At 39.1% G+C, this 26,767-nt stretch overlaps 1 protein-coding gene across 4 annotated transcripts in view; it reads right to left on the reverse strand.

Annotated features, from left to right (window-relative positions):
• The window catches only part of LOC126458009 (dual specificity mitogen-activated protein kinase kinase 4-like), a 128,953-nt gene that overhangs the window by 27,275 nt on the left and 74,911 nt on the right, over positions 1 to 26,767 (reverse strand). For all 4 annotated transcript variants that reach the window (XM_050094788.1, XM_050094786.1, XM_050094787.1 and 1 more), the window contains 3 exons: positions 9,446 to 9,509; positions 9,235 to 9,348; positions 9,015 to 9,134 (listed from right to left, as the gene is read on the reverse strand). In XM_050094788.1, the coding sequence (XP_049950745.1) occupies positions 9,015 to 9,134; positions 9,235 to 9,348; positions 9,446 to 9,509 (298 nt within the window). The remainder of the gene's footprint in view (positions 1 to 9,014; positions 9,135 to 9,234; positions 9,349 to 9,445; positions 9,510 to 26,767) is intronic.

Here is a 26,767-nt window from a genome sequence, read left to right on the forward strand (position 1 = left end):
TTGATGCTCATTATTGACATTAATGTTTATAGTATTACAACTGATGGACTTCTGGACAGTGGTAGCCAGATCAATATACTAACGTATAAATTGTATCTACAGTTAAGTGAGATTGCAGAGCTCTCATATTTTTGTGTGAGTAGTGCACGTATTATCAGTGCTGTGGAAAACAGAAGGAAACTAATTATGAATTAGATGTTACTAAAGTGTTACATTGATGGCAAAGAACATGAGCAAAATTTCCTAGTAATTCTGTCATTATCTTTTGGGCAGGGACAGGATGGAAGATGGTGATTTTCTGTGATTTCCCTAAATTGCTTCAGGCAAATGCCAGGATGGTTCCTAAGAAAGAACATGGCCAATGTCCTTCCCCACCCTTCCCTAACCCTAGCTTGTGCGCCGTCTCTAATAAGGTCATTGTTGATGGGCTGTTAAACACTAATTTCCTCCTCCAACTCCTCCTACAGCCCACCCATCAGGAGGAGGAGGAGGAGGAGGATAAAAATCATATCCAGCAAGAGTGTAACAGGGGAGGAGCTTACAATTTACCATCACATCAGTGGTATTTCATCCCCTAAATATAAGTACTGGCAATGCATTACGTTTCTTTGTAATTTTATACTACGGAAAATGTAGATATAAGAACACGAGAGTGCCAATCTTCGTTGCAAGAAACTGCTGACAATCTCGATAGCAACCACTAACTTTGAACTCTTCCTGGGTCAGGGAGTTATTGTCCTGTACAAACTTGTCACTTTATTGAAACAACACAATTACCAATCAAGTAGATGTCCAGCACTATTTACTATGGAGTCACTGAGTGAGATGGCACAGTGGCTAGCACACCAAACTCACACTGGGAAGACGATGGTTTGGCCATCGTGATTTAGGTTTTCCACAATTTCCTTAAATCGCCTAAGGCAAAAGCTAGGATGGTTTCTTTTAAAGGGCATGGCCAATTTCCTTTCCCAGCCTTGAAACATTCGAGCACATGCTCCATCTTGATATCGATGGGATGTTAAACCCTAATCTTCCTTTACAGTACAGTCAATGTTGCAAACTGCCCATGGTGCTTGTCTGATAGACATGTTGCTAATTCTTTAGCACTAAAAATATGTCACTCAACGTGCGGATAGTTAAAGTCACATATTAGTTAACGTTAGGCTGAGACCAAAATTCTTATCAGCCAGTACAGAGCTGCTAAGATACACATTCTTCATCACCACCTGTAATTATAAAAGACATCATTGTTTAACAATTGGTGTGGTTCGGCTGAGCTCCCTAAAGATGATCATGATTCTGGGCCTTGTGGTTCCCTATGTGACAAAGCCGAGGAGGTTTGGTAGAGCAGCATGCTAGCTTGTGTGATGTTGGCATCAGAAAAGGAAGGCCTTCTTTGTGGAAAAAACATAATTTGACTACTAGCTAGCTAGAATATGAAAACACCACAACTGCCATTGTACTGCAATAGAAGTTGGGAAGATGGGCCACCTATTGTAGCATTACTGGTAATCTGCCATACCAGTTGCATAGGCATTTGCAATGTGGCATTTATAATCAGTTCTCCTAAATTCCTGTATAGTATGGTGTGCTGTGGATGGTTAGACCAAGCAGATGTAAATGAAACTTTGGCGTATATATTCAATAGTAAATAAATTACCACAGGGGGACACATACGAGGAGAGGTGCAATTCAATCAACAACTTTTGTACTGAATTGGTATATTCTATTTTGTTCACAACCTATTTGCTTGCTAACTGTAAGACTGTCAATTTGGTTGTCCTCTCTTGTTGAGACTTGTACTTGTGAGCGTGATGAAAATACTAAGTAAGAAATTACACAACCTTGGAACTGGGTTCTAGCCAGTGATCTTTTGAGGCATTTAGTTTGGTTTGAGCTTTATGAGCTATGGTTAAGGAACTCTCTGGTCACACGTTCACATACCGGCATTCATTCTGACCTTTCACCGTGGTCCCGGGTTTGGTTCCTACCTGATTTATTTCCTTGCACAAGGGTTGGCTTAGACCTAAGTTTGCAAGTGGATTAACTATAATTCACCATGAATGATAATAATTTGGATATCATAGGGTAATTTGTCTAGCTCATTTCCAGCAGCTGTGGTGTGTTAAAATGAACAGGTGTTGGTAATGTGTTCATCACATTTTAATGCAGCTAGCGTATGGAAGGGGCAACAGTTGTGACAGTGCAACTTCTTGTCATTGTATGTCACATGTGAATTGTAGTTTGGTCATGTGCAACTAGTTGTAATTATACTGCTTATCGGTTGTGCCTGTGGGCATTGAACGTTATAGACTCCTTTACAAGTTCTCATTTTAAGAGAGGTTTAACTGTGCACTACAACTGCTGCCCCCTCCCATCCCCCACCATTCTGAACTTGTTGACTAGTGTGTCTCTTGCAAGTTTTTACCACTGAGCATGGAGAATTGTTTTTAGTATTAATAAATGCAATTTAAATGTTTGTTCAGTATTGTAAATGTGCTGGCAAATTATAATAATGCATACTTGAACAAAAATTACTTTGCAAAACCTACAGAGTATGTTACGTATATCAATTGTAATTATTGCTATCTTGGCTCAATGCTAAAGTGATCTGTTTTCATCAAACGCATAATTATCAACTTGAGTACAACAATTGTCCGAAGAGATATTCTATTTAAGTTTGATGGTGAAGACTATTTGTAACTGATTGGCTGCAAGCTGCAGATGAAAATATACATGCTGCCAAATCAAGATCAAATGAAACACACGCCACAGTGAAGGGTGCCCAAACAGTCCCATCCAAACACGGTGTAACCCTTCCTAATACAACCAACATAATTAGGGTGTTTGCGTCATCAAACATAAAGGTTTTCATCCTCAGTTATTTAACACATTAACTCATTTGGAAAGTAATCAGATGTCTGAAGTTATTTTATACGTGGGAGTTCCAGTTTTTAAGGGATCGGGGGGGGGGGGGGGGGGGGGGGTTTGCAGGGATTACTGGAAATTGCTAACTGTGTCAACGAAAACTCTTGGGGCAAGCTGTATAATTTATGTATGAATATTTTGCTGTCGCATGAAATTCTCAGATATGGGTTTTCAGGATTTTTAATATTAAGACAATAAATGTTAATGTTGTCATTCTTCACAATAATCACTCAGATTATCACTCCAACTACTTACTAATGTAAGAATATGGTATGAACACATTCAATAAACTATGTCCTGCAAAATGCTGATGACGTACCTGTAATCATCATTAATTTGTCACAATTCTCAAAAACAAATGCAACCTTACACAGCTTTTCTGCTCATTCCAAATGATCTTCCAAAGTGTAATTCTAGCAGCTTCCAAATCCAAATCCTAATTTACGATTTTCCTGTGTTTTCCTCAGTACTCAAAGTTCGCACTTTTAGCATAAAAAAGCTGGTATCTACTCTCTTTTTATCAGATTCTGTTGCAGTATCATCAAAAATACATCTCATATAACAAGTTGCAAATGAGTGTGTGTGCTGGGCAATAGCATTCATGTCTGATAACAACATAAGATAGCCACATACATTGTATAATATCAAATAAATTAGCTCAACAGGTTAAATTCATGAGAAACTTGATATGCTTTCTATCTAAACTGACTGCTCTTGCACAACAATATGTATAACAGGATTTATAAGAAATTCTTTGATGTCATTTAGGTCTTTCCTTCTTCCAAAAACATTAGTAATTAATAAAGTTGGCATGAAACTTGTTGTTACCTATAGTGTGAAATATGCAAAATCAAACAGTGTGATACAAATGCCTCTGCAGCTGGCTTAGAGAGGTCACCTCACAATGTGGACAGATGATCCAGCAAGTGTTTTGCTGTGTGCACGACAGCCCAACATAATCCCAGTGTGCTGGGCTCTCGGCCTCACTTATGTATACTTACTGTATGCTCACCTATGAGACTGCATATTTATGTGCTCTATGGTTATGATTCTTTTTATCATTCTATACTTCATTCAGTGTTAATGTGACTCTCTCCATGAGAAAGCACAATAAAACTTGGTTAGTATTACTTCTGATATTGCTTCTGTACAACGTTACAAGATGCTCGGCAATGAGTATGGTGTTCTGATGTGTCTTCTGTTTCTTGGTTCGATATAAAACCAACATGTCAGTAGAAGAAGATCTTTAATCTCTTGATGAGAAACAGTGAGCTCTCACTGACCAGCAACAGGCTCTCTCTGTGGTACCAAACAGTTTGACAGACTCACTGATGTGCCAGGTCCCGCCACGACTGATACAACCCCCAATATTTTCTCCATATGATGATTCTACTATGTTGATTCTGTAGAAGATTCGGGTGCATATCAAAAGCTCTTTCAGCAACATTTTCAAGGTTTTGGAGATGCCAGCCCCCACTTATATAAGTTTTGCTTTTGTCATGGATGTCTCCTTGTGTTTATCAAGTTTTGTGTAAGTGAGCTCTTCTTCATGAACCTACCAGTCTCTCTTTTGCTGAATGTGTTAGTCGATCTCTAATTATCATTACAAACATACTCATGTTATTATTGCTCGCACTGACTTCCACCATTGCAGAAGTAGCTACAACAGTGGTACAGAGCTTGGGCAGCAGAACTTCTTATGCTTAGCCATCACAGTCACTTTGCTACTGAGGCCCACTGGGACTCATATGCTGATTCAATGGTTCAGATGTTATAATATGCCAGGTCCCTGACAGGAAAGTTTGTGAATGTGCTTTACAATGTGAAAACCCCTCTCTCACAAATGTTCTGAACAACACTCAGTCTTTTAAAATATCCACAGTAGCGGTTAATCACATAGAAGAATGGTGTGAAGTAACCACCATTGCTTGCTCTCCTCCTAGGCTGTTGTCATTTCACTCATGGCACAAAGATGATGTCATGGTCACGCAACCACGGCCTCCACACCACATGGGGCAGCGCCATGCCAAGCAGCAATAGCAGTCAGCATCACAACCACTGCCACATGTTCCTCTTCCATTGTGCCATTCTTGTCTTGTTCAACATGGGAGGGCCGCATGCCCAAAGCATTGGATGACAAGTGACCTTCATAAAAAAAGAGGATATACTGCGTCTGGGTGCAACTCAACCTGCTTCACCAAACATAAACATGGACATGAACAGTGTTTCCCAAGTGATGGGAGCCCCCAACAAGCTCTACATTAAAGTACATGTGATGGACAAGATTTTAAAAATACAAGTGGACAAGGGTGCAGCAGTGGCTTTGTTAAAATTCTCAAACCTATATGGATCTCGTCTCACCAGGATCGTCCTGTGTCTCGTCAGTTTGTGAGCTACAACAAACAACAATACGTACATTGGGGCAGTCCTCTACTCCCGTAGAGTACAAACCAGCTGTTCAATGTTTGACATGTGAAGTAGTAGCTGGTGTCAACATTGGAAACTTATTTGGGTTACATACTATCAAAATCTTTGGGTTCTCTACTTCTGATGAAGTGCATCTGCTATTGGATCAATTTTCGTACCAACAATTGGATGTGCTTTGCTCAGAATATTCGTCCCTGTTTTCAGAAGCTTTAGGGTGTGCTACCAGTTCAAGGCTCACTTCATAATGAAACTGATCCCCCTCCCCCCCCCCCCCCCCCCCCCCCCACTTTATTTTGTGCTGGTCCAGTCCTAGTAGCTTTACGGGAACGAGTCAAATTGGAACTAAATAAACTTGTGTCTTTGGGTTTTATCATGCATGTCTTTTCGAGTGAATGGTCTACTCTGTTGGTAATTGTCAACAAACCTAATGGCAACATCCGGCTCTTTGGTGATTTTAAAGTGTCTGTAAATTCACAGTACATTACTGACACGTATCCCTTACGCCATCTGGACAAATTCTTAGAACGGCTTTCTGGAGGGAGGGAGGGGGGGGGGGGGGCAATATTTTTCCAAATTAGACTTGTCACAAGTCTACTTAAAACTGCCTCTGGATGATGATTCCAAATGTGTACTCACAGTGAATACCTCCTTGGAGTTGTGCCCTCACAATGAATGCTTCTTTCGGGTACTATCAATACCAGCACCTGCCATTCGGCATGTCTAGGACTCCTGCCATTTTCAATGATTTTTGGAGCAACTCTTGGCCACCATGCCAAGGTGCATTAACTACATAGATGATATTGTGGTTTCAGGTTTCATCAACAGATGAACATTTACAGAACCTTTGTCCCTAGTTCACAGTGCAACAGGTTGCCCGTTTGAAATGCAACTTGGACAAATCACAATTTTTTCAGCTGTCTATCATCTATCTCAGTTTTGAAGTCTTGCATGCTGGCGTCAAGACCTTATGCCAGCAAGTAGAGGACATTACAGCTTTGCCATGTCCTACCTTGTCAAAGAGTCACAAGCCTTTCTCATAAAGACTGCATACTACCATAAATTTCTTTCTGGTGCAGCCACATGGGCCCAGCCATTCATGGTCCCTTATATACAGATGTTCCTTTTCACTGGTCACCCATCTGCAAACATGTTTTTACCTTATTATGGTCAAAATTACACTCGTCATCTTTCTTAGGTACCTTCAAACCACAGAAACATCTTGTTTTTGCTACAGAACCTCTCAGTATGGCCTGAGGGACATTCTTGCACAAAAATATGCTGACTGTTCCACACACCCTACTATGTACACTTCCAAAACTTTGAATCAGGCACAACAGTGCTACTCACAGATAGAAAAAGAAGCCCTTGTTATTGTGTACAGATTCAAAAAATTTTATGTTTTTCTATATGGTTCTAAGTTCATTTGGTTACTGATCACAAACTTCTGGTTTCTCTTTACAGTCCTTAGGCATCTTTACCGGACAAGGCAGCCCATTGCCTGCAGCACTGGGCTCTGTTTCCGTCACTCGATAACTATGCGATTCATTTCCGACCCACAGCACAACAGGCTATGGTGGATGCTCCTTCTCAATTGCAGATTGGCTATGACCCAGAATTTGATCAGGATGAACTGTTGTGTTTCCATTTAGATCTCAAAGCCCAAAACACCATTGACAGTTTTCTCATTACCAATTTTTAGAGTTTGGTGGCAGCTGCAGCCGATCCTGTCTTATGTCAGGTTGTTCAGTTTTTCCACCACGGCTGGCTGGATACACCATCTGGCTGAGCATTGGATCCTTTGCATAATTATTATGATCTCCATCAGCGCCTCTCAGTTCTTGATGGTGTGCAACTGTCGGCTACCAAAGAGGCTGTCTGCAGGGTTGTGATTCCACTCGTGGGGTATCATGTGCCTTCTCCACCTGGATCACTGGGGCATTTCTCATACAAAATTGCTTGCCTACTGCCACACGTTCTGAGCAGGTACTGACAATGAGATCATATTCATGCTGATTTTGCAGGTTGTTCGGTAACTCCTTTTGGCTTGTAGTAGTTGATGTTTTCTCAAAATTCCCTTATGTGGTTCATTTCCTGTCCACATCCACAGCAGTTCTGGTCACCGTAGTCTCGAAGATTTTTTCCTTAGAAGCATTGCCTTATACATTTGTGACGGACAACGGCACACAGTTGTGTCTCAAGATTTTTGAAGATATCTGAACAAATAGTGGCATTCAGCATGTTACAGCCCCCCCCCCCCCTCTCATCCCAGTCCGATGGAGAGGTGGAGCAGCTGGTCCATACATTCAAAATCCTGACAAAAAATGTATCACTCAATCTTTTCCCAAGGAAGCCCTTGATAGGTTCTTGAGTTCAACATGTTTACTCCAGTTGGCAACTATAGTCCAGCAGAGCTACTTCAAAGTCACCAACCCCGTAAGCCCCTTCTATGCTCCAGCAGATTCCCAGTTATCCACCAGCACCCACCTCACATCGATTCCATCCACTTTGCCCGTGGTTTGGCAGGTAACTTAAGTGGATACCAGCAGTCGTCCAGTGCTACCGAGGCCACCGCCTCTGTATCGTGTGCACCTTTGATGGTTTGGCGTCGTCACTATGAGTAGCTCCATCCACGTGTGACAGACAGCACACAGAAGAGCCCTCCACCCATGTGGCCGACTGTGCTGGGCCCCGCAGCATGTTCCATGCATCCTCCAGGTCCAGCACCGTCTTTGCTCTGGGTGTCACCACCACCGGGTTTATTTGTCAGTGCTGGGCCACCTCTACCTCCACAGCCCATCACCATCACCACCACCACCACCACCACCACCACCACCACCACCATCGCCTTCTCTACTGCCTCCATCATGGAGTACCTGCCTGGATGTAGACATAGATACAGCAGCATTATCACCAGTGCTGCCTTACAGCCTCTTGTGAGGAGTGGGTGCCGGGTCTGTCCATGCCATGCCATTCAGACCCTATTCTTCTGTGTCTGCACAACACTTGCTTCAGCATTTGTCACCTACCAGTGAAGACATGGACATGTCCACAGTGAAAACTTTTGCCCAAGGAAGAAGGAGTATTGTAACTCTATAGTGTGAGTGCGCATAATCAAACACTGTGCAACACAACTATCTCCAAGGCTTGCTTAGAGAGGTCGCCTCACAAGTTGGACAGATGGCACAGCAAGCGCCATGCTATGCGCACATCAGCCCAACATAACACTGGCGCGCCAGGCCCTTGGTCTAACTTATGTTTACTTAGTTATCATAAGCTTACCCATGAGGCTGTATACAGATGTGTTCTATAGTTATGAGCCTTTGTACTGTTCTGTACTTCATTCAGTGTTGTTACGAATCTCTTCATATGAAAGCAGAAAAAAACTTGGTTGGTGTTACTTCTGACATTGGGTCTGTACAATGTTACAGGAGAAATAGTTATAAAGGCAACATAAAGCATTAAACACTTCAATTTTGTTCAATATTTTAATTATAAATTGTCACACAAAACTGATTAATTTCTGGGTTCATTAAATAGTTATGTCATCTTTATCTATCTGGTCTAACAACACTATTTTAGTTTACTGTGCTGCCGCAGTGTGAAATCAGCATAACAAGAGTAAAGAATGTATAAGGCAAATTATTTCAATTTAAACTCACCTCCTTAAAGAGGGCACCATAAAATTGGACAATACAAGGACACTCATTGGACTTCATAACAACTTCAAGATCCATTAGCAATTGTTTTTGTTCCTTTTCATCTACTGTAGAGCGAATTCTCTGCCAACAACAATAACAATGATCACAATGAACAACATAACTCAAGATGAAAAACTTTATAATTGTGCTGACTGTTCTATTTGTGTTGAAGTTATAGTACCTTCACAGCCATTACTGTATTACTTGTCCTATGCACCATCTTATTTACAGTACCAAAAGCTCCTCTCCCAATTTCACCAAGATCTTGCAGATCATCTGAAGTGAAATCGTAGACCTGATCAGAAAGAGTTTTCTCATTAAAATTCCTTAATGACATAATCAATAATCCTATCTCCATTAAGTTACTAGATTTAAGAAGTCAAGATGTTTACCAAAGTAGGTGACACTTGAAGTTTCCCAGTGGACTGGATACTTTGACACATTCTGAATTTCTCCCTGCAATGTACAAAAATATTACTTAATTAAAAATATTAACAAAACAATGAGAACATTTTATTTTTCATGTTTCCTTATAGTCAGCAACTTCAGTGAAAAGTTGAATATTCTGAAATTTATTGTGAGAAGCTGTTGCCTTTGCAAACAAAGCTTACCACAAAAACTGGGTTTCTTTATTTATTTATCAACAGTATGAGCCATCTGCTAGAAGACCTCCCCTATGTGTCTCACAAACATAGTATAAAGTAAAGATTACAGTGTTTATCTACAAGTTAATGCCAGCCAGTTGTAGATGAAGTAAGTTTTTATACATCACTCCATGCTGTTGTGAAATAATAACAATAACAATAATTTAAAGGAAGTGTAACCAGATTGCCTCCTAAACTTAGATAAAAAATAATGTACAGTGGATCCCCTAAAAGTCAGGTTTAATAGACTAGCCCTCAACACTATAATGAGGCAGTTTCTCAAGAACTGTGGAGGAAATAAGAGTCTATCTGGAAAGTTCCCTAACACATAAATTAAAATATGCATGTGAATTTACAAAAGACTTTACGTAATCAGCCCCCTCAACCTGTCTAGGTGGCCCTCTGAATGCTGGTAACAGAGATACATTGAGTTACCTTCCAAGCATGTATATGTTTTTTGGAAAAGAAAGAAGTACACCTAAGCCAAATTGGGAATGGAGGATGAGGGAGGCTTGACACTTGATTTTTGGCTACAAAGTGATTTGATCTAAGTGTCATGCTCATAGGGACATGAAAATGTAGCATCTATTATTAGCAAAATTTTAATCTATTTCTGACTAAGATCGCATCTACTTCAAAAATGATTGTATGTTCAAAGTTAAAAAGTTTTCAAGCTGTATGTCTGAAGATGAAGCTTTAGCGCTTTGAAATTCATTATTAAAAATAATTTTAAAAAGTGGTGAATGGACAGCTTTTTGACCGAAATGTTGGATTTTGCAAAAAATTCAGCAGTTTTTCCCTCCCTATTGAGGTTTTTTTTCTGGCTCTATTCAAGCAGCCAAAAAACAATTGTGTCTGTTGCGAAGCAGCAGCATTTTCCCCACCAGTATAAAGTGTGTCCTCTCATTTAATTCACAGCCTTATGACCAATACACAATGCTACAGATAGAATGAAAACGGCACTTACCTCAGAAGTATAGCTCTATTTGCAAATTAGGGAAGAATTCTGACGTGGTTGAAATACAATGACAAGTTTCATTTTCCAATCACTGTAATGCACTGATCAGATGCTATCAATTGGTCACCAGGCACAGGCTTAAACAATCTACAATTAAGACTGCCAGAGCACAGAGGAAAAGTGTGAGGGAATACTACCTATTTGACACACCCACACTTAAAAACAAAGGCCATCTAAAACTTGCATTAAAGTGTCCACATTATACCAAATTTTGAGCTTTAGCTAGCAAACACATTTACATGTTTCTTTGTTGTACAATGTTAGGTCTCATGGCAGAATCCTACATTGCGTTATGCAGCATGTATCTTTTACACACCACGCAATTGGCCTCAGTTGGTGTGGCACTAGTGCATCGAGTGCACTGATACGTCATTGCATTCATGCACTTTTTGCTTTGAAAATACACTCTTATGCACATTATCTTTCCAAACTGGACTTCACCAGATGATGTGCAATACAAGTAATGAAAAATTGGATAAATTTTCAATATTTATATACAGAAAATACCATGATTTCAAACTATCTCTGATGAAATAGTTCTTCAGGATACAATTCAGTGTTAAATAGTATCTGTTAGGTAATTTCAAGTTTTTGCCTTTTGAGGCAGAAGTCACATCTATATTCACATTTATTGCACAATGCGAATTTTTCAGGTCACTAGTTACGGAGCAGAAACTCCGCTTTGTTTTGGTAAAGACAAAGTCATATGCATTTCACTCAGTTGAGGCAATAATTTGTTACAATTTTATATAACTTGCAAGTAACAGTCAGTCATTCAGACATTCTCTGCTGGTGATGCTATGGCAGTCTAAGAATTTATCCTCAAAGTCTTTCATTGTGGTTTGACTGAATAAAATCCTATGGGTTTTCAAGCTGAATCAGCTGGCTTATTTCACAGGCGTTTCATTGCTACCCCCACAACAAACACCAACAACTCTCCATCCTCCTCCATCAAGATTTAAAACTACAAGTAGGTTTATTCAACACTGTTTGCTTATTCAACACTGAACTATGTTAACGTTAGATGCTTTGGGAAAATCTGACATCAAAAAATTTAGACTGGCAGCCACAATTTCAGTGAAATTTGCTCAAACAATAGTTTTAAATTAATTCTATTCCTGGGTGAAGAATCATGAAACACATTTCATGCACCTTGTCCGTTTTCCAAGAATGTTGGATAAAATGGTGAAAATTACAGTTCTTTGTAATATGAAACTCATCTTCTAACATTTGATGTTTGAAATATAGGCTCAACAGGAAAATCCCAGACAAGAGAGTGTGAAGTTCCTGTGGAGGAATACCAGGAAAATGAAGATGTAAAGGTTGTGAATCAACTAACCATAGTTATTAATGGTGAACATAAGTGATGATAGCAAAAAAACGTTGGAAAAATTGGAATATGCCATATGAAGTCATTGGAGTTTGGAATTGTTGCAGAAACTGAGAGGTGCTAAAGTTTCTTGGTTGTCTGTAATGGGTTTTAGCACCAAGTAATGTGGAACTGAGCCTGAAGTAGATTGATTATGACAGAAGAGGTGATTTCATTTGAAGTAACAGGGTTCTCCAGGAAAACACAATTGATAAGATGACATATCCATAAGAGGTAAAATGGGTAAAAATCAGCCTGAAATAGATGAAATCTGAGAAGTCTCACGCTCCAGATAAAGCACTGCCAAAATTTGTGGAAAAAATCTGAGCCACTGTGAGAAATCTGGCTAGCAAGATTGCCCAGGAAGTATTAAAACGTGTATTATATTTAAGATCAGAAAAGAAGCCAGAATAATAGACAATATTGAATTTGGTAGGGAGGGCAACAATCATAAGTACTTCAGACCCTTCTCCTTGATATGTACTCAATACAACTGACTAAAAACTATATGCCATGGCCAGTTACAGATAACATGCACTGACTACTCAACTGGATTGTCCAAATTTTTCTATTATTTCAGTTGCCACTTTCCAGTTGTATGCCACCTGTTGCATTTGTTATCCTTCACTGCCTTCTGGCCCTCACAAAAAATGTCTGTGCCACCCAAAAATGATTGTCCAACTTGATGCTTACAAACTGTCTGCCTTCTGAATAAGTCCAGAGGTCTATATTAATGGAAAATCAATTTTGTACCAACCAAAATGTAATTACCACATGTTCCTCCTCCTCCTCCTCGACCTCCACACACACACACACACACACACACACACACACACACACAAGAATGTTACACACTTCTTCCACAACAATGATTACACTGATGCCTCACAACAATGCTCTCTTCAATAGGATTTCACCTCAACAGTCATTAAATAGCTTCGGGGTTTACACTACTAAACTTACAGACCCACTTCACACATTCGCATTGAGCACTTTCCCACATGAGGAATTGTTGCAAATGTATTTGTTACTGAGTAATAGACATTCTCAAAGTTCCATTTGATACCAACAACACTTAAGATGTGTGTTTAAAGCTTTGCCGGCGTACTGATTGTGGAATTATGTGTGTTCAGTCTTATCAAATTACCCACCTGTTACGTAGTATTGATTACTTATTTCATGTATTAATATTCACTGTAATTATGCATGTGTGTTACAATATGTCATTACTGTGAAGCGATTGTTATATATGAGTTTGTTAACATTTTTACTGTGTGACTGGTGAGGGATGTGTATAAACAAATCTCTAAACATTCGTGACTTTGGGTGAATCATCAATTGCAAAAAAACAAGTATTACTTATCAGTAATTGTAACTAATTAAACACTATGCATTCTTAAATTCAGGAAAAACACTTAAGATACTTGTAACTTTTCCTCCATATGGGTAATTCATGTCCAACTTAGGCCAAGACAAATAGTCAACATATTTCACTTCATTAGTCCTATGAATATGTTATCATTAGATGTGTGTCTGAACATCAAAAATAGAGAACTTAAGTTAATGTGTCCATTTATTGCATTTCCCAGTTGCATCGCATAAATAGCAATAGCAAATTATAATAATGATAAAACAGTTTCCTTTTAACAGAGATCTGAATTTATTCATCTCTTTTGAATCAAACCATATACACACCATATATTAAGAATGTTTGACATCTAGCTCCATAACTTTTCAGACAAAGCTTTAGTGCTAGCAGCAGGAGCGTTTACCACCAAGCATTGATAAGAATGTCAAACAATCTATTTATGGCAGAGCTCAATACAACACAGAATTACTATTTGCTGCTGAATTTAAGAATGCATAGTGTTTAATTAGTTACAATTACTGATAAGTAATACTTGTTTTTTTGCAATTGATGATTCACCCAAAGTCAAGAATGTTTAGAGATTTGTTTTTACACTTCCCTCACCAGTCACACAGTAAAAATGTTAACAAACTCATATATAACAATCGCTTCACAGTAATGACATATTGTAACACACATGCATAATTACAGTGAATATTAATACATGAAATAAGTAATCAATACTACGTAACAGGTGGGTAATTTGATAAGACTGAACACACATAATTCCAATTTATATGTTACTTTTACAGACCTATTCCAAAGTAATCATGATGGTTAGAAGCCATAACGTTACCCTTTGTCCACATACTGATGCCAATTCTGGCACCAACTTTGGCCAATATTTATGGGACAGTGCTCACACGCTGAAGCCAACATTCAGTTGAATTCATACAGAGCCAATGTAAACAAGTCTGACACACAGATCGCAGCAGGTGTATTTGTGATGTTGAGCATAAATAACATTGCTCCACTGTCTGTGAGACATTTCAAAAAACTAAACTTTGAAATGAATACGATGTTGAATGAACTAACAAACGAACTCAGTTTCGAAACAGTAAAGAGAGAGAAAACAAATAAAGTTGCCATCAATGGATGATCAGCACAGTGATACTGGTCCAATGTCAACCGATTTTCAGTAAAGATACCAACAAGCAATGGAATCATACTAACATTGGGGGCCAATGCTATTCCATCTATCCACACAATTGACAAACACTGTTGATGCCAACACTGGCTCCAATCTGTCGACTCAGCCTTGCCCTGGATGGTATGTGTCTATCATAACAATAGTTAATGCCTAGTTTGCATCACTGAATCATGAAAGAAACGTTTATGAAACAATCCCTGATACAGTGTAAGCAGCATGGTGCCAACATCTATGGTGAACTATCATTGCTGTAAGAAAATGCAGAATTCCCCACTTGATATTTCTCTTTGTATGATAACTAGCAGATAGCTGTAAAGATTCAGTCAGAATAATTAAGCACTTACTGGTAACAATATGAAGTTATATCTAACATTAATCTATTTTGTGGAGGGAAAATGAAAGGTATTATTTTAACAGAACAACTTTGGGAAAAAATATGACAAGAACATCACATGCAAGCACCTCATGATCACTGAGAGAAAGTGTCATCAAATGCCAGCTCTATCTTGGGCACCATATATTCACTGTGTTGCCTCTTTTGCCTGGTTACACACTGTGGGAACGAAAAGGAGGGGAACAAACTTTGCTAATGTTACATTTAATACAACTGTCAAGTGTGGTGAGTCAGGTGATTTATACAAATAATTAAACAAAAATAACACCTATCATATGAGATAGGCAGTAAGAGGTCACATTACTTACAACTATGTACAGAATAGCACTCTGCAAGTGGTTAGACAAGCATAAAAATCAAAATAACACTTCCAATCACCCACAACTCAGTCCTCATAATTAAGTGCACTGGTAACCTGCTGTTTTATAATTTTATTTAACCATATCAAAGAATAAGTGGCAGACACATTCTTGAGCAAAGTACCAAAGTGAGTATGTTCTCGGGTTGCCAAGTAATACGTTTTAATGGATTCCTCCATTTTTTTCGTTTAATTTTGCCCGTTTTTTCTTCGATCGGAGTCACTAATTTTACAAGATTCCTCCATTTTTTTGGGTTTAATTTTGCCCCTCTGTTTTTTCTTCGATCGGAGTCACTAATTTTACATTTTTTAACAGTTGCAAAAGATGTCACATTTAACATGGCCCATAAAAAAGAATATATTTTTAAGCCTGAAATGTGACTACCTCTGGTCAGAGACCAATTTTTTATTATACACACCAATGCTGGAAACAACTGCAAGCAAAACAAACAAGGATTGGTTTGAAAGTAGCATCCTTTTGATCCCTGCTTGTATTGTTTACGTCCCATCACCACCACTGGCATTGTTTGTGTTCTGTGCTCACCACTTGCCCTGTGATAAAGCAAATGATTCAATCAAGTTTGCAGTCCTTAACATATGGTAATTAGAAATTAGTGATAGTGAAAAGATTTCTTCAAAGAAGAAAGTAAAATCTCATCAGCTGGTGTAATTGAAGAACTGGGAGATGTAATTGAAGAACTGGGAGAAGATATTTTCATTGCTAAAACTGAGGGTAAAATAAGGATAGGACACTTTGCATGATGTGCAGAATGGATTTTAGCATTGTGATGGACAAAGTGAAGTCAAACAACATTCTCTGTATAAAGGACATAAACTCAATCAAAGTTCAAGTGTAAGCAGTTCTGAACTCTTGAACTATTTTCTAAACTTAAATAACAAAGTTGAGTGTGATGGTGTTGCGCATGTGAACTAGGTTTAGTTTATCATGCTGTAAAGCATACTTCTAAGTTAGTCTACGTTTGATGAGGGGAATGAATTTGCATCCCATATTTTCACCCATTAACAATTGTTCTGAAACTGATATTTTAACAACCAAAGGAAGAAGTGCTTGTGAAAAATGTGCAAGCTCCCAAAAGCATTAAAAACTTTTTAGAAGTTTTAAACTGTCCAGAAAAGGCTTTCAAATCATTTTCTCTGCCAACAGATGCATGGAACAGAAACAACAGAAATTTTTTTTCCAGTATGCATACACTACTTTGAGCCACTGCAGGGAGTTCAAAACAAAAAGTACTTGATTCGTCAAGAACGCTCATGAAACTTCTGTAGCAATGACTGATTTGGTCCTCCAGAGCCTGAAAATCAATCATCTGAGTATAAATCAGGTATCATCATACAGTGCTGACAATGCAAATGTTAATTTCAGGGGAAAAACAACGTTCAGTGTATTAGTTGCTGCTCAATAGAAATGAGAACCTTTTAAAGCCCAACTGTTCCAACCACACACTGCACAATGCTAAGAAATTTGCTATAAATAAATTATATATTTGCGTGAAGAACACTGCATCGAAAATTTATAATCCTTTTTGCCCTCTGCCAAGGGTAGGGACCAACTGAAATCATTTTTTCAATTTGTGGATTTGAAATGGGCTAAGATTCTACACCATGTTCCCGCAGGTAGCTTTCATCGACTCCTGCTCTAACCAGACTGCTAGACAAGTGGGATGTAATTAAAAGCTACTACCAGAGTATTGGAGATTGTCCTAAGTTACTGTAAACAGTTTTCATTAATGATGAAACATACAAACAAATTAAACTTCTCACCACAAAAATCCATCAAAGATAGAAGGATAATGTCTATGGCAGCAAGGCAATGGAACTTATGAATGGGCTGTCTATACAATTGCAAAAGACAGTTTTCATCAGTTTGTACGCTTCCATGAAGAAGTATTTTGGAGATAAGTTTGATGTCACTCAAAATAATAAGTATAAATCTTTAGAAGTTTTTGATCTACAAAACGACAAGAATGCAGTGGAAATACTTCACCTTCCTGATCATGTGTGTGTTGATGACACTTACTAAGAATTCAGTAATTATAATGATAATCGATCAAAAAATGTAAACAAGGAATGCTGAGGCATATAAATTGTTACGTTTCTGTTTAGTGTCCCAGTCTCCAATGCCTTTGTTGAGAAAGTTTTTTCACTTATGAAAAACAAGTGGGGTGATACAAGAAACAGATGCTCTGTAGACTTAACCAAAGCAGTAAATCATGATGGTAAATTATGGTAGTCAACTTGTGACAAGTTTTATAAATTTGCAAATGGTTACACGAAATTGTTATAAGATTTCAAATTATCAACAAAATACAACTGAAGAAAAGTGGAATATAAAATACATCAGGATTTGTTCCTAAACAGTAAACAGTATAACCAAATATCAAAAGGTAATGTTTTACTTATTTAGTGTATGAAATAACAGTACTTACATGTTTAGTATTTATGTACTACCAGCTGAGTACTGGGTGTTGTGCAAGCACGTATTTATTCCAATCTTCTATTAGTCCATCTCTTCACCTCCCTCTGCCCCCCCCCCTTTTCCGAACACCACCTCCTTCAGCCCCTCTCTGTCACTCTCCTCCATCCCCATCCTCATTCCCTGTCCGTCTCCTCCTGCGCCTCTTGCTTTTCATCTCTTCTTCTTTCCTTTCTCTGTCCAGCTAATTTTAAGTAAGAAGTTGTGCAGCAGTTCTTTTGTATTTACGATAAATTTCTGAGCAAGGATGGAATTTCTGCATGCAACATTTACAATATGGACGAATCTAGTCTTACTATATTACACAAAACTGCAGAAGTATTTGCTCAGGCTAGAAAGAAGCAGGTAAGTGCACAAACCAGTGCAGAAAGGGGTGTGCATGTGATTAATAATGTTACTTGGGTCCTTCTGGAATCATTCTACCTATATTGCTTTACCACAGGAAAAACTGGAAGAACAAACTAAATGATGAGGCTTCTTTAGGAACAGTCAGCACTGCGTGGGAAACAGACTGGATGACAGGTGAAATTTTTGTACAGTGGCTGAAACGTTTCTGTTCCTTCGTGAAACCTGTTATGGAAAATAAAGTCATTCTTCTTTTAGATGGGCATGCAAGCCACAAAAATAATGACGGCTGCTACTGAGCATGAGTGGCACTCCAAATGTGTGTCAGTGGTGCTACAAAGGCATGTTAGTGTACGTAAGATCAACGATATTTTGCAGAAATTACAACAGAAATTTGCTGCCTTCTGCATAACTTTGTCAGAGAAAGGGATGGGTATATGTCTGAGTACACACTTCTTATTGCTGGACTAGAGGGTGAGATGCCAGTAGACATGTCTCTACCTGGAAGTGCAACTAAATGCATCCAAACAGCTGATGAAGGAAGATGGGAATGACTCAATTTAACATCAAATTTGAAATCAGGACTAACACGCATCTGAAATGTCAGCTTGAAGTGCAACTTTTTATGTACTGAATTTCTATAAAGTATTTTAGCTATTAAAATATTTCCTGTTTTACTGATGTTTGACGGAAATAAACTTTACTTTTCTTACTGATCAAGTTTTTTACTGTTGTGGACATGCCAGTGAAATCATTTCAAATTTCCGTATGATGGACTACCACACAATCTTCTTTGGCATCTTGTTGCTGTAACTGTCATGTTTCAGGTCCCATATGGTAGGCCACGTCTCAATCTCAATGGTAAAACTTCTGTATTGACGTTTGGTCCATGTGTTCCCATACCCAACAGCACTATCTATGACAATTTTTGTGGTGGCCACTCGCGGCAAAGCAGGCCACCAAGATGGTGAGCAGTGCCTTCGTTCAGTGGCTGTGGCTGTGTGTGAAACCGCTCATGTACCTGTGGCACTCGTCATCAGCAGCACTGCTAAGAAGAACTTCTACATGGCTACAACTTAAGAAACCCTTAGAGGTCTCATTCTATGGACCCCTTAAAATATACTATCATCAGGAAGTAACAAGATTCCTCAATATCAATCATGGAAGGACTATTTCTCAATAACAGTTCTGTCATTTATTTGCTAAAGCTAATGAGAGAGCAGCAACTATTCCTATTGCTGAGAGTGGCTTTGGGCACACTGGACTTTCACCTCTCAACCTAGACATGTTTCCATATCATTTGTCTGCTGCAACAGCAACCACAGACATTCAATATCTGACCCTAGGATGCACCAACCTGAAATTCCCAATGGGCTGGTCACTCTGTGAAAATGAAGAAACTGGAACAACTGGGCAACCCAATAAACAGAACCCTAAAACTGCTACTGTCATCAATACGGATGTTTCAAAACAGAAAATCTCTCCATCACCAAGACTGCAAATAGCAAACATCAAACATCAGTGCCATTCCTTCCATTTCAAGTCGCATGCCTATGGACTACACAGAAGGTAAACATCCAAGATAACACCCTACTGTTTGTGTGTAAAAGAACTTGAAAAATAAAAAGGTGTTCCAGCAAGAAAATCGAGAACACAAGTTTACTTCGGGAAAGAATTACAGGGCTATTACAAATGATTGAAGCGATTTCATAAATTCACTGTAGCTCCATTCATTGACATATGGTCACGACACACTACAGATACGTAGAAAAACTCATAAAGTTTTGTTCGGCTGAAGCCGCACTTCAGGTTTCTGCCGCCAGAGCGCTCGAGAGCGCAGTGAGACAAAATGGCGACAGGAGCCGAGAAAGCGTATGTCGTGCTTGAAGTGCACTCACATCAGTCAGTCATAACAGTGCAACGACACTTCAGGACGAAGTTCAACAAAGATCCACCAACTGCTAACTCCATTCGGCGATGGTATGCGCAGTTTAAAGCTTCTGGATGCCTCTGTAAGGGGAAATCAACGGGTCGGCCTGCAGTGAGCGAAAAAACGGTTGAACGCGTGCGGGCAAGTTTCACGCATAGTGATGTGAAAGATTCAGTGTTTAGACCTGCTCTACCAAGAAACGTGCCAGAACTGCGAGCTCGCATCAACAATGCTTTCGAACTCATTGATGGGGACATGCTGCGCTGAGTGTGGGAGGAACTTGATTATCGGCTTGATGTCTGCCGAATCACTAAAGGGGCACATATTGAACATTTGTGAATGCCTAAAAAAACTTTTTGAGCTTTTGTATGTGTGTGCAAAGCATTGTGAAAATATCTCAAATAATAAAGTTATTGTAGAGCTGTGAAATCGCTTCAATCATTTGTAATAACCCTGTATTCTGTGAAAGAAAATTCTTGGATGACCTGGCTGATGATTCAGATGATTGTCCATGCTTCCAGTGCAACAAATTGAATTCCCAGTCAAAATTTGGAAAGTACTGGTTAAGGTGTCAACAGTCTAAGGAATGTGCACACACTGAATATGCTGGTCAAAGTAATAGAGCAAAGATTTTTGTGATGTTCGTAAATAGAGCTATTTTTAAATATACACTGTTGGTTTGTTCTCAACAATAACTAACTCAATACACATGCATTAAATGTTACTTTTTAAACCTTCCTAAATCTGCTATACCCATTTGTCGTATTACCCAGACGTCAGTCAAAAATGACATATTGTGCAAATTTTAAAAATTCATAAAAAATAATTCATATTAGGAGACAAGCAGTTAAATGATGAAGATTTTGAGACACAAAGCAATTTTAAAACTATTTAAAACTATCATCTAGGTTACTCATAAACAGATCCATGAAGGATTTCTTCATAATGGGTTGTCAATAAGGTCAAGAGACAGGAAATTACAGTCACTGTGGATGAGAGACCGGTCCTACAAGAGAGTCAGCAAATTTAAATATATGAAGAGTTTCTCAGAGAGAACTCATTATGCAAAGAAGAGATCAACGCCAGGATCCCAGTAGGCTTCTACAGCCTAACAAAAATGCTTCGGCCCAAATGTCTCTCACGATGGTTCAATATTTGGCTAAATAAAACCTTGATCCAACCCGCAGTACTATGTGGCTGAGCGATGGAGAGCATCCAAAAAGCACGACTTTTATAAACTCCCTACATATGAGACAGAAGTGCTGTGGAAGATCTTTGGTCCAATATTAGATGCAATCAATAGTAACTGGAGGATAAGACACAAACAAGAGTTAGACGAATTGTACCAAGATGCCAATATAGCCAAAATCATCAGAAGTAAGTGACTACAGTGGCCTGGACATGTAACTTGGATGGAAGACAACAGGTGGCCATGGAAACTCCAAGCATTTCATCCCTACAGGAAAGAAACCCCCTAGAAGGCCAAGGAAGAAGTGGAGTGATGTCCTCCATAAAGACCTGCATCAGTCAGCAAAAGATGTGCACAGATGGTGGATTGCAGCAATGGACAGAAGACGATGGAGAAGGGAAGTTAAGCTATTATCAATAATGTCTCACTTTCTGGGAAGTAAACATTTGACTGTAACATGGTGTCTTAGAGCTTCTACAGGCTGACAAATAACAAAATCAAAACTCTGCTTATCAATTCTGTAATGCCACAACTGTTGTTAATTTCTGAGAAACTAAAAACGTAATTTCCACGGCATGTTCACAATGGAGTAATGGTATAAAATAAAGTTGTCCTTTGCACCTGCAGTATGTATTTATACTGTAGTTTAGTCAAACACATTTACCAATCATAACTACAATATTTCATAATATACATAATTACTGTTCATAGTACTACTCAACACAGGTTACTTCACATTTTATCATGTCTGCTTTAGCACCAGTTTTGCATGTATAAAGATCCTTTATGCCTCTTGTTTTGTAAATAACTTTTTTACATCTTTTACGGCATGTTAAACACTGCTCACATGGCAGTTAAGTCATTCACTGCCAATAACACCATTCTTAAGAAAAGCATACTCTACGTCCATAATGATCCAAATATGTGTTGCCTATTCATCATACTTACACAGGAGATGCTCCAAAAATGTGAATCACATGTAGTGAATGAACTTTCCTGTTTTCAGCACATTTAAAATAGACATACAAAAATAATAATGACCGTTATAGACTTATGTTGTTTGCTTTGCAGTCAGTGAATATGAATATTATTACTAACTATACTCTTGTGCCTAAAACTAATAACAGAAATGGGAATAAAACTCCTTGGCATATACTTCCAGTATTCCAGCCTCATCAGCTGTGTTTTTATGACACAAGATGTGTGCACTTCTGAGCTCACTCAAGGAACACACAAGCTTGGAAACCTTTTTATCTCCTTCCACCCTCAGGTGTTCCCAACACAGTTCGCACCCAGGTGCGGAGCATCCAGCATCTGTTCCTTTACGGTCCAAACCCAGGGGCGCATGCTGGCAGCATCTTCTTAGTATCTCTGCCTGTTCTCAAAGTCAGTTCATGGTGGAATGTCTTCTTTCTCCTTTTAATCAGATTCAAAGCAGGATCCCAGCCCCTACTAAGGATGTAACCGCTATCTCAATTGATCAGTGGTTCCCGTACCCAAATCTTGATAGACTGTCACCAACTTGTTCATGGAACATATCGAAGAGGAAACCCTGCATTCAGCACAGTGGAAACCCACTATGTTGACGACACCTTTGTCATATGACCGCATGGCAGAGATAAACTGAATGGTTTCCTCCGACATCTCAATTCCATAGACCAGAACATAAAGTTTACCATGGAAGTCAAAGTGGATGGAGTGTTCCCTTCTGGATAACCTGGTTAAAAGAAGAGAAGACGAAACATTGGGTCACAGCGTGTATCATAAGAAGACGCACACTGACCTTTACTTACACGCAAACAGCTGCTACCATACATTGCAGAGGAACGACGTCCTCAAAACATTGGTTCACAGGGCCCATATCCTATCAGACAATGAGAGCCTTAACCAAGAACTTCAACATCTGAGGTCAGTTTTCCGGAAAAACGGCTACACAGAGAAGCAGATTTGGAGAGCTCTATGTCCCATACGGACTGTACAACTGGAGGAAATAGAAGAGGAAACTCAGCAGGATGGGAGCATAGCATTTATTCCATTCTGTGATGCTTTATCAGGAAAAAGAGGTCGAATTCTTCAAAAACATCGAGTGAAGACTGTCTTACGCACACCAATTAAGACATAGGCATGGCTTGGTAATGTCAAGGACAATTTAGGACTATGGAAATCCAGAGTCTACCAGATCCCCTGCAAATATGGCTTGACTTACATAGGTCAAACAGCGCGCATATCATAGAAGGTTGCCGAGAACATCAATGGCACGCCAAAACTGCAGCAGCCTAGCAAACCAGTGGGTGCTGAACATTGCCTCTCGGAATTACACAGAATGAATTACGACCAGACAAAGGTTCTGACACAGATGTCCAAATACTGGAACTGCGGCATTAAAGAATCTATCAAGATTCGCATACGTGAACTGCTGATCAATCAAGATAGCAAATACATCCTTAGTAATGCCTGGGAACCCACTTTGAATCTGATTAAAAGGAGAAAGAAGACATCCCACGATGAAATGACTTCTAGAACAGGCAGAGATACTAAAAAGACGCCACCAGCACATTGCCCAGTGTGCGGACTGCGAACCGAATGCTCCGTACCTGGACGCAGACCGTGTTGGTAACACTTGGAGTAGGGAAGGAGATAAAAGCCCGGCGCCTCGGCGGTCAATTCATCAGTGCACCTGATGATGGCAACGTGGTCGCTTGCTGAAATATTGCGCCTGTTGGCCACAAACCCCTGGCTGTTCACCCAGGAACTCCTTCGTGATATTTTTCAATAGAGTAATCTGAGTGATTTTCACATCAGGTGTGAAATCTCATTATCAATTTATAGTCTTGGGTCAAGGAAGGCCAATTGCAATTAATCTCATCTTTTGCACTGTGATCAGACTGTCCTAGCCATTACTGGGGCATCAGGCAGAGACAAATGCAACAGCTCTTCAACAACTCTGAGGTAATGGGGTCGTGCTACGTTGGCTGTCGGTTCCAATCTACACTGAGGCCAGTGTTTTATCTAATCTATAACAGAACTACGACCACCCAGATCAAACATCAATAAGGAAATCCTAAGAAACCTTCTCCATCACAAGTTTTTTTGCTACTTTGAGTATCTTACGGTGTAAGGTAAAAAAATGATGATGGTGCACACTTGACAATGTCTTCTTCACCTCCTCTTAATTTATGAAATTGTGGAACTGAATGATTTACAACTGGGTTTCTTTGTATGTTCACTCCAAATGTCTCATTTGCATATTTCTTCACTATGACACACCACTGCACATTTACACGTGCTGTTTTGAAGTCCATAAATCAGAAGAACATGTCATGAAAAGCTTCAACAAATCTGGAATATCCAAAATCTTGATGGGACTAAGATGACCTCCTTTGTGATAGTGATTCTGAGCAGTATCTGAATCACCTAGCAATGGTGAAGAATCAGATCCAGTGATACTGAGATGATGGGAAGTGAATGTGCTCGATTTGGGTAGGTACAAACAAGCTGACACAGTTCTACAAAACAAAGTACAGTTACTTTATTTGCAAACAAGGTATGTTTTTCTGCTATTTTCTTCTTGAATCTTTGATGGTTTACAAAAGTAACAGCAGTAGGTTGCAATAGTATTAATTTCAATCCATAAGATCTACATCCACATATACATACATAATCCGCAAGCCACTGTACCTGCGCAGTGGATGGTACCCTGAACCACTATTAGTCACTTCCTTTCCTGTTCCACTCGCAAATAGAGCGAGAGAAAAATGACTGTTATATGCCTCTATGCAAGCCCCAATTTCTCTTAACTTTGTGGTTGTTACACATAAGTATGTTAGTGGCAGTAGAATTGTTCTGCAATCAGCTTCAAATGACAAGTTATCTAAATTTTCTCAACAGCATTTCTAGAAAAAAAGTCATTTTCCCTCCAGGGATTCCCATTTGAGTTCTCAAAGCATCAGTACGATATGTGTACATCTCATTTTGAAATTTGACAATTTATGATCTAATGGGAAAAATCTCGATTATAGGTTGCACTACCCTTTTTCAATCCAAAAATTAGAAAAAAGAAGTACGGCCCATATTTACGCAAATGCAATAGTATCCCATCAGATGCAGTGCCACCTATGAAAGCATCCATGTCATATACCAAATCTGCTGCAATTTCTGCACCGCATTACTGCCAACGAGCTGTCTGCCAGCCCTCCCCCAACTCTTTCTTTCGCTTCACCTCTCCCTATAGCCACACCATCCGAACTTCCCCACGTGTGTGTGTGTGTGTGTGTGTGTGTGTGTGTGTGTGTGTGTGTGTGTGTGTACACATTCTAGCATGTTAAAGGATCCATCTGAAAGTTCTCATCCTTTCTTGTCTGCTTATCAACTACTGAATGCTCCTACTATCAACTGAGTTGTCTCCTTTCACCCTAAATTATTTATAGTCTGTCTGAACTTTCCTTACCAAACTTATCTTGTCACACAACCATGCAGGTCAAAATAAAAATACCACAATTGTGTTTTTAATGATGTTTCTGGTAAGTCTAGGATGGTTTAAGGAGATAAAATGCCAGTTTCCACTTCAGTTGGCGCAATTTTTTGAGGTACAACAGAGATTTTGCAATTCTAGAAAAATGAAGAATGGTACGCAAGGCCTTTGTTCTGCAGGATTTACATTAGACTGTTGAGTCAGTTAAAGCTATGAACCCATTTCATGTAATTCCAATGCATACAACTGACATATTTTATTTTAAAGATGCTGCTGAAACATAGTTGTTAGTGCAGGGTTGTATGGTCTCCTAATGAAGCATGATCAGAGTTTGTCATACTTATCCATCTCAAATAGCTATCAAAAATTCTTACTCTGAATCAGAAAAGTCAAAAAATGTCAGTGGATTCAAGGATGAAAGTCCATGGCTGACTTGTGCCAAACTGAACTTCATCTGAAAGACCAGCCATTTTTAACAGATGTAACACACGGAGGCCTATCGACAATGTTGCCATTCCTTCCTCAACAGTACAGGGAGTTCTACAGTGAACCTTATACTGTGTGATCCCAAGAGTGCAGCTGTGTAAGAAACAGTAGTCAATCTTGAAGCATTTTTTCTTGAATTTAATTTTTTTGTTCTTTTCTAAAAAATTATGAGAAATGATGCTTTTTGTAGCCCTGAATTTACACTTGCATCCTAACGTAACCACAACCTCTTGATGTGTAATGTATGCGAGGAAACGATGGTCAGCAACAACAGCCTTTTGATGTGCAATGTATCTCAGAAAATGGTGGTCAGCAACCTGCAGCAGAGTTATTAATCATGCTCACTTTGTTCATGGTGATTAGAACACCTTTAATCCTCTCATCTCAGTGTCCATGTTTCTGTCCCATATAGTGCCACACTCCAGACAAAACATTTGCCAAGCCTTTTCCTTAGACCA

This window comes from Schistocerca serialis, chromosome 2, assembly GCF_023864345.2.
Source record: "Schistocerca serialis cubense isolate TAMUIC-IGC-003099 chromosome 2, iqSchSeri2.2, whole genome shotgun sequence".
Lineage (NCBI taxonomy): Eukaryota > Metazoa > Arthropoda > Insecta > Orthoptera > Acrididae > Schistocerca > Schistocerca serialis.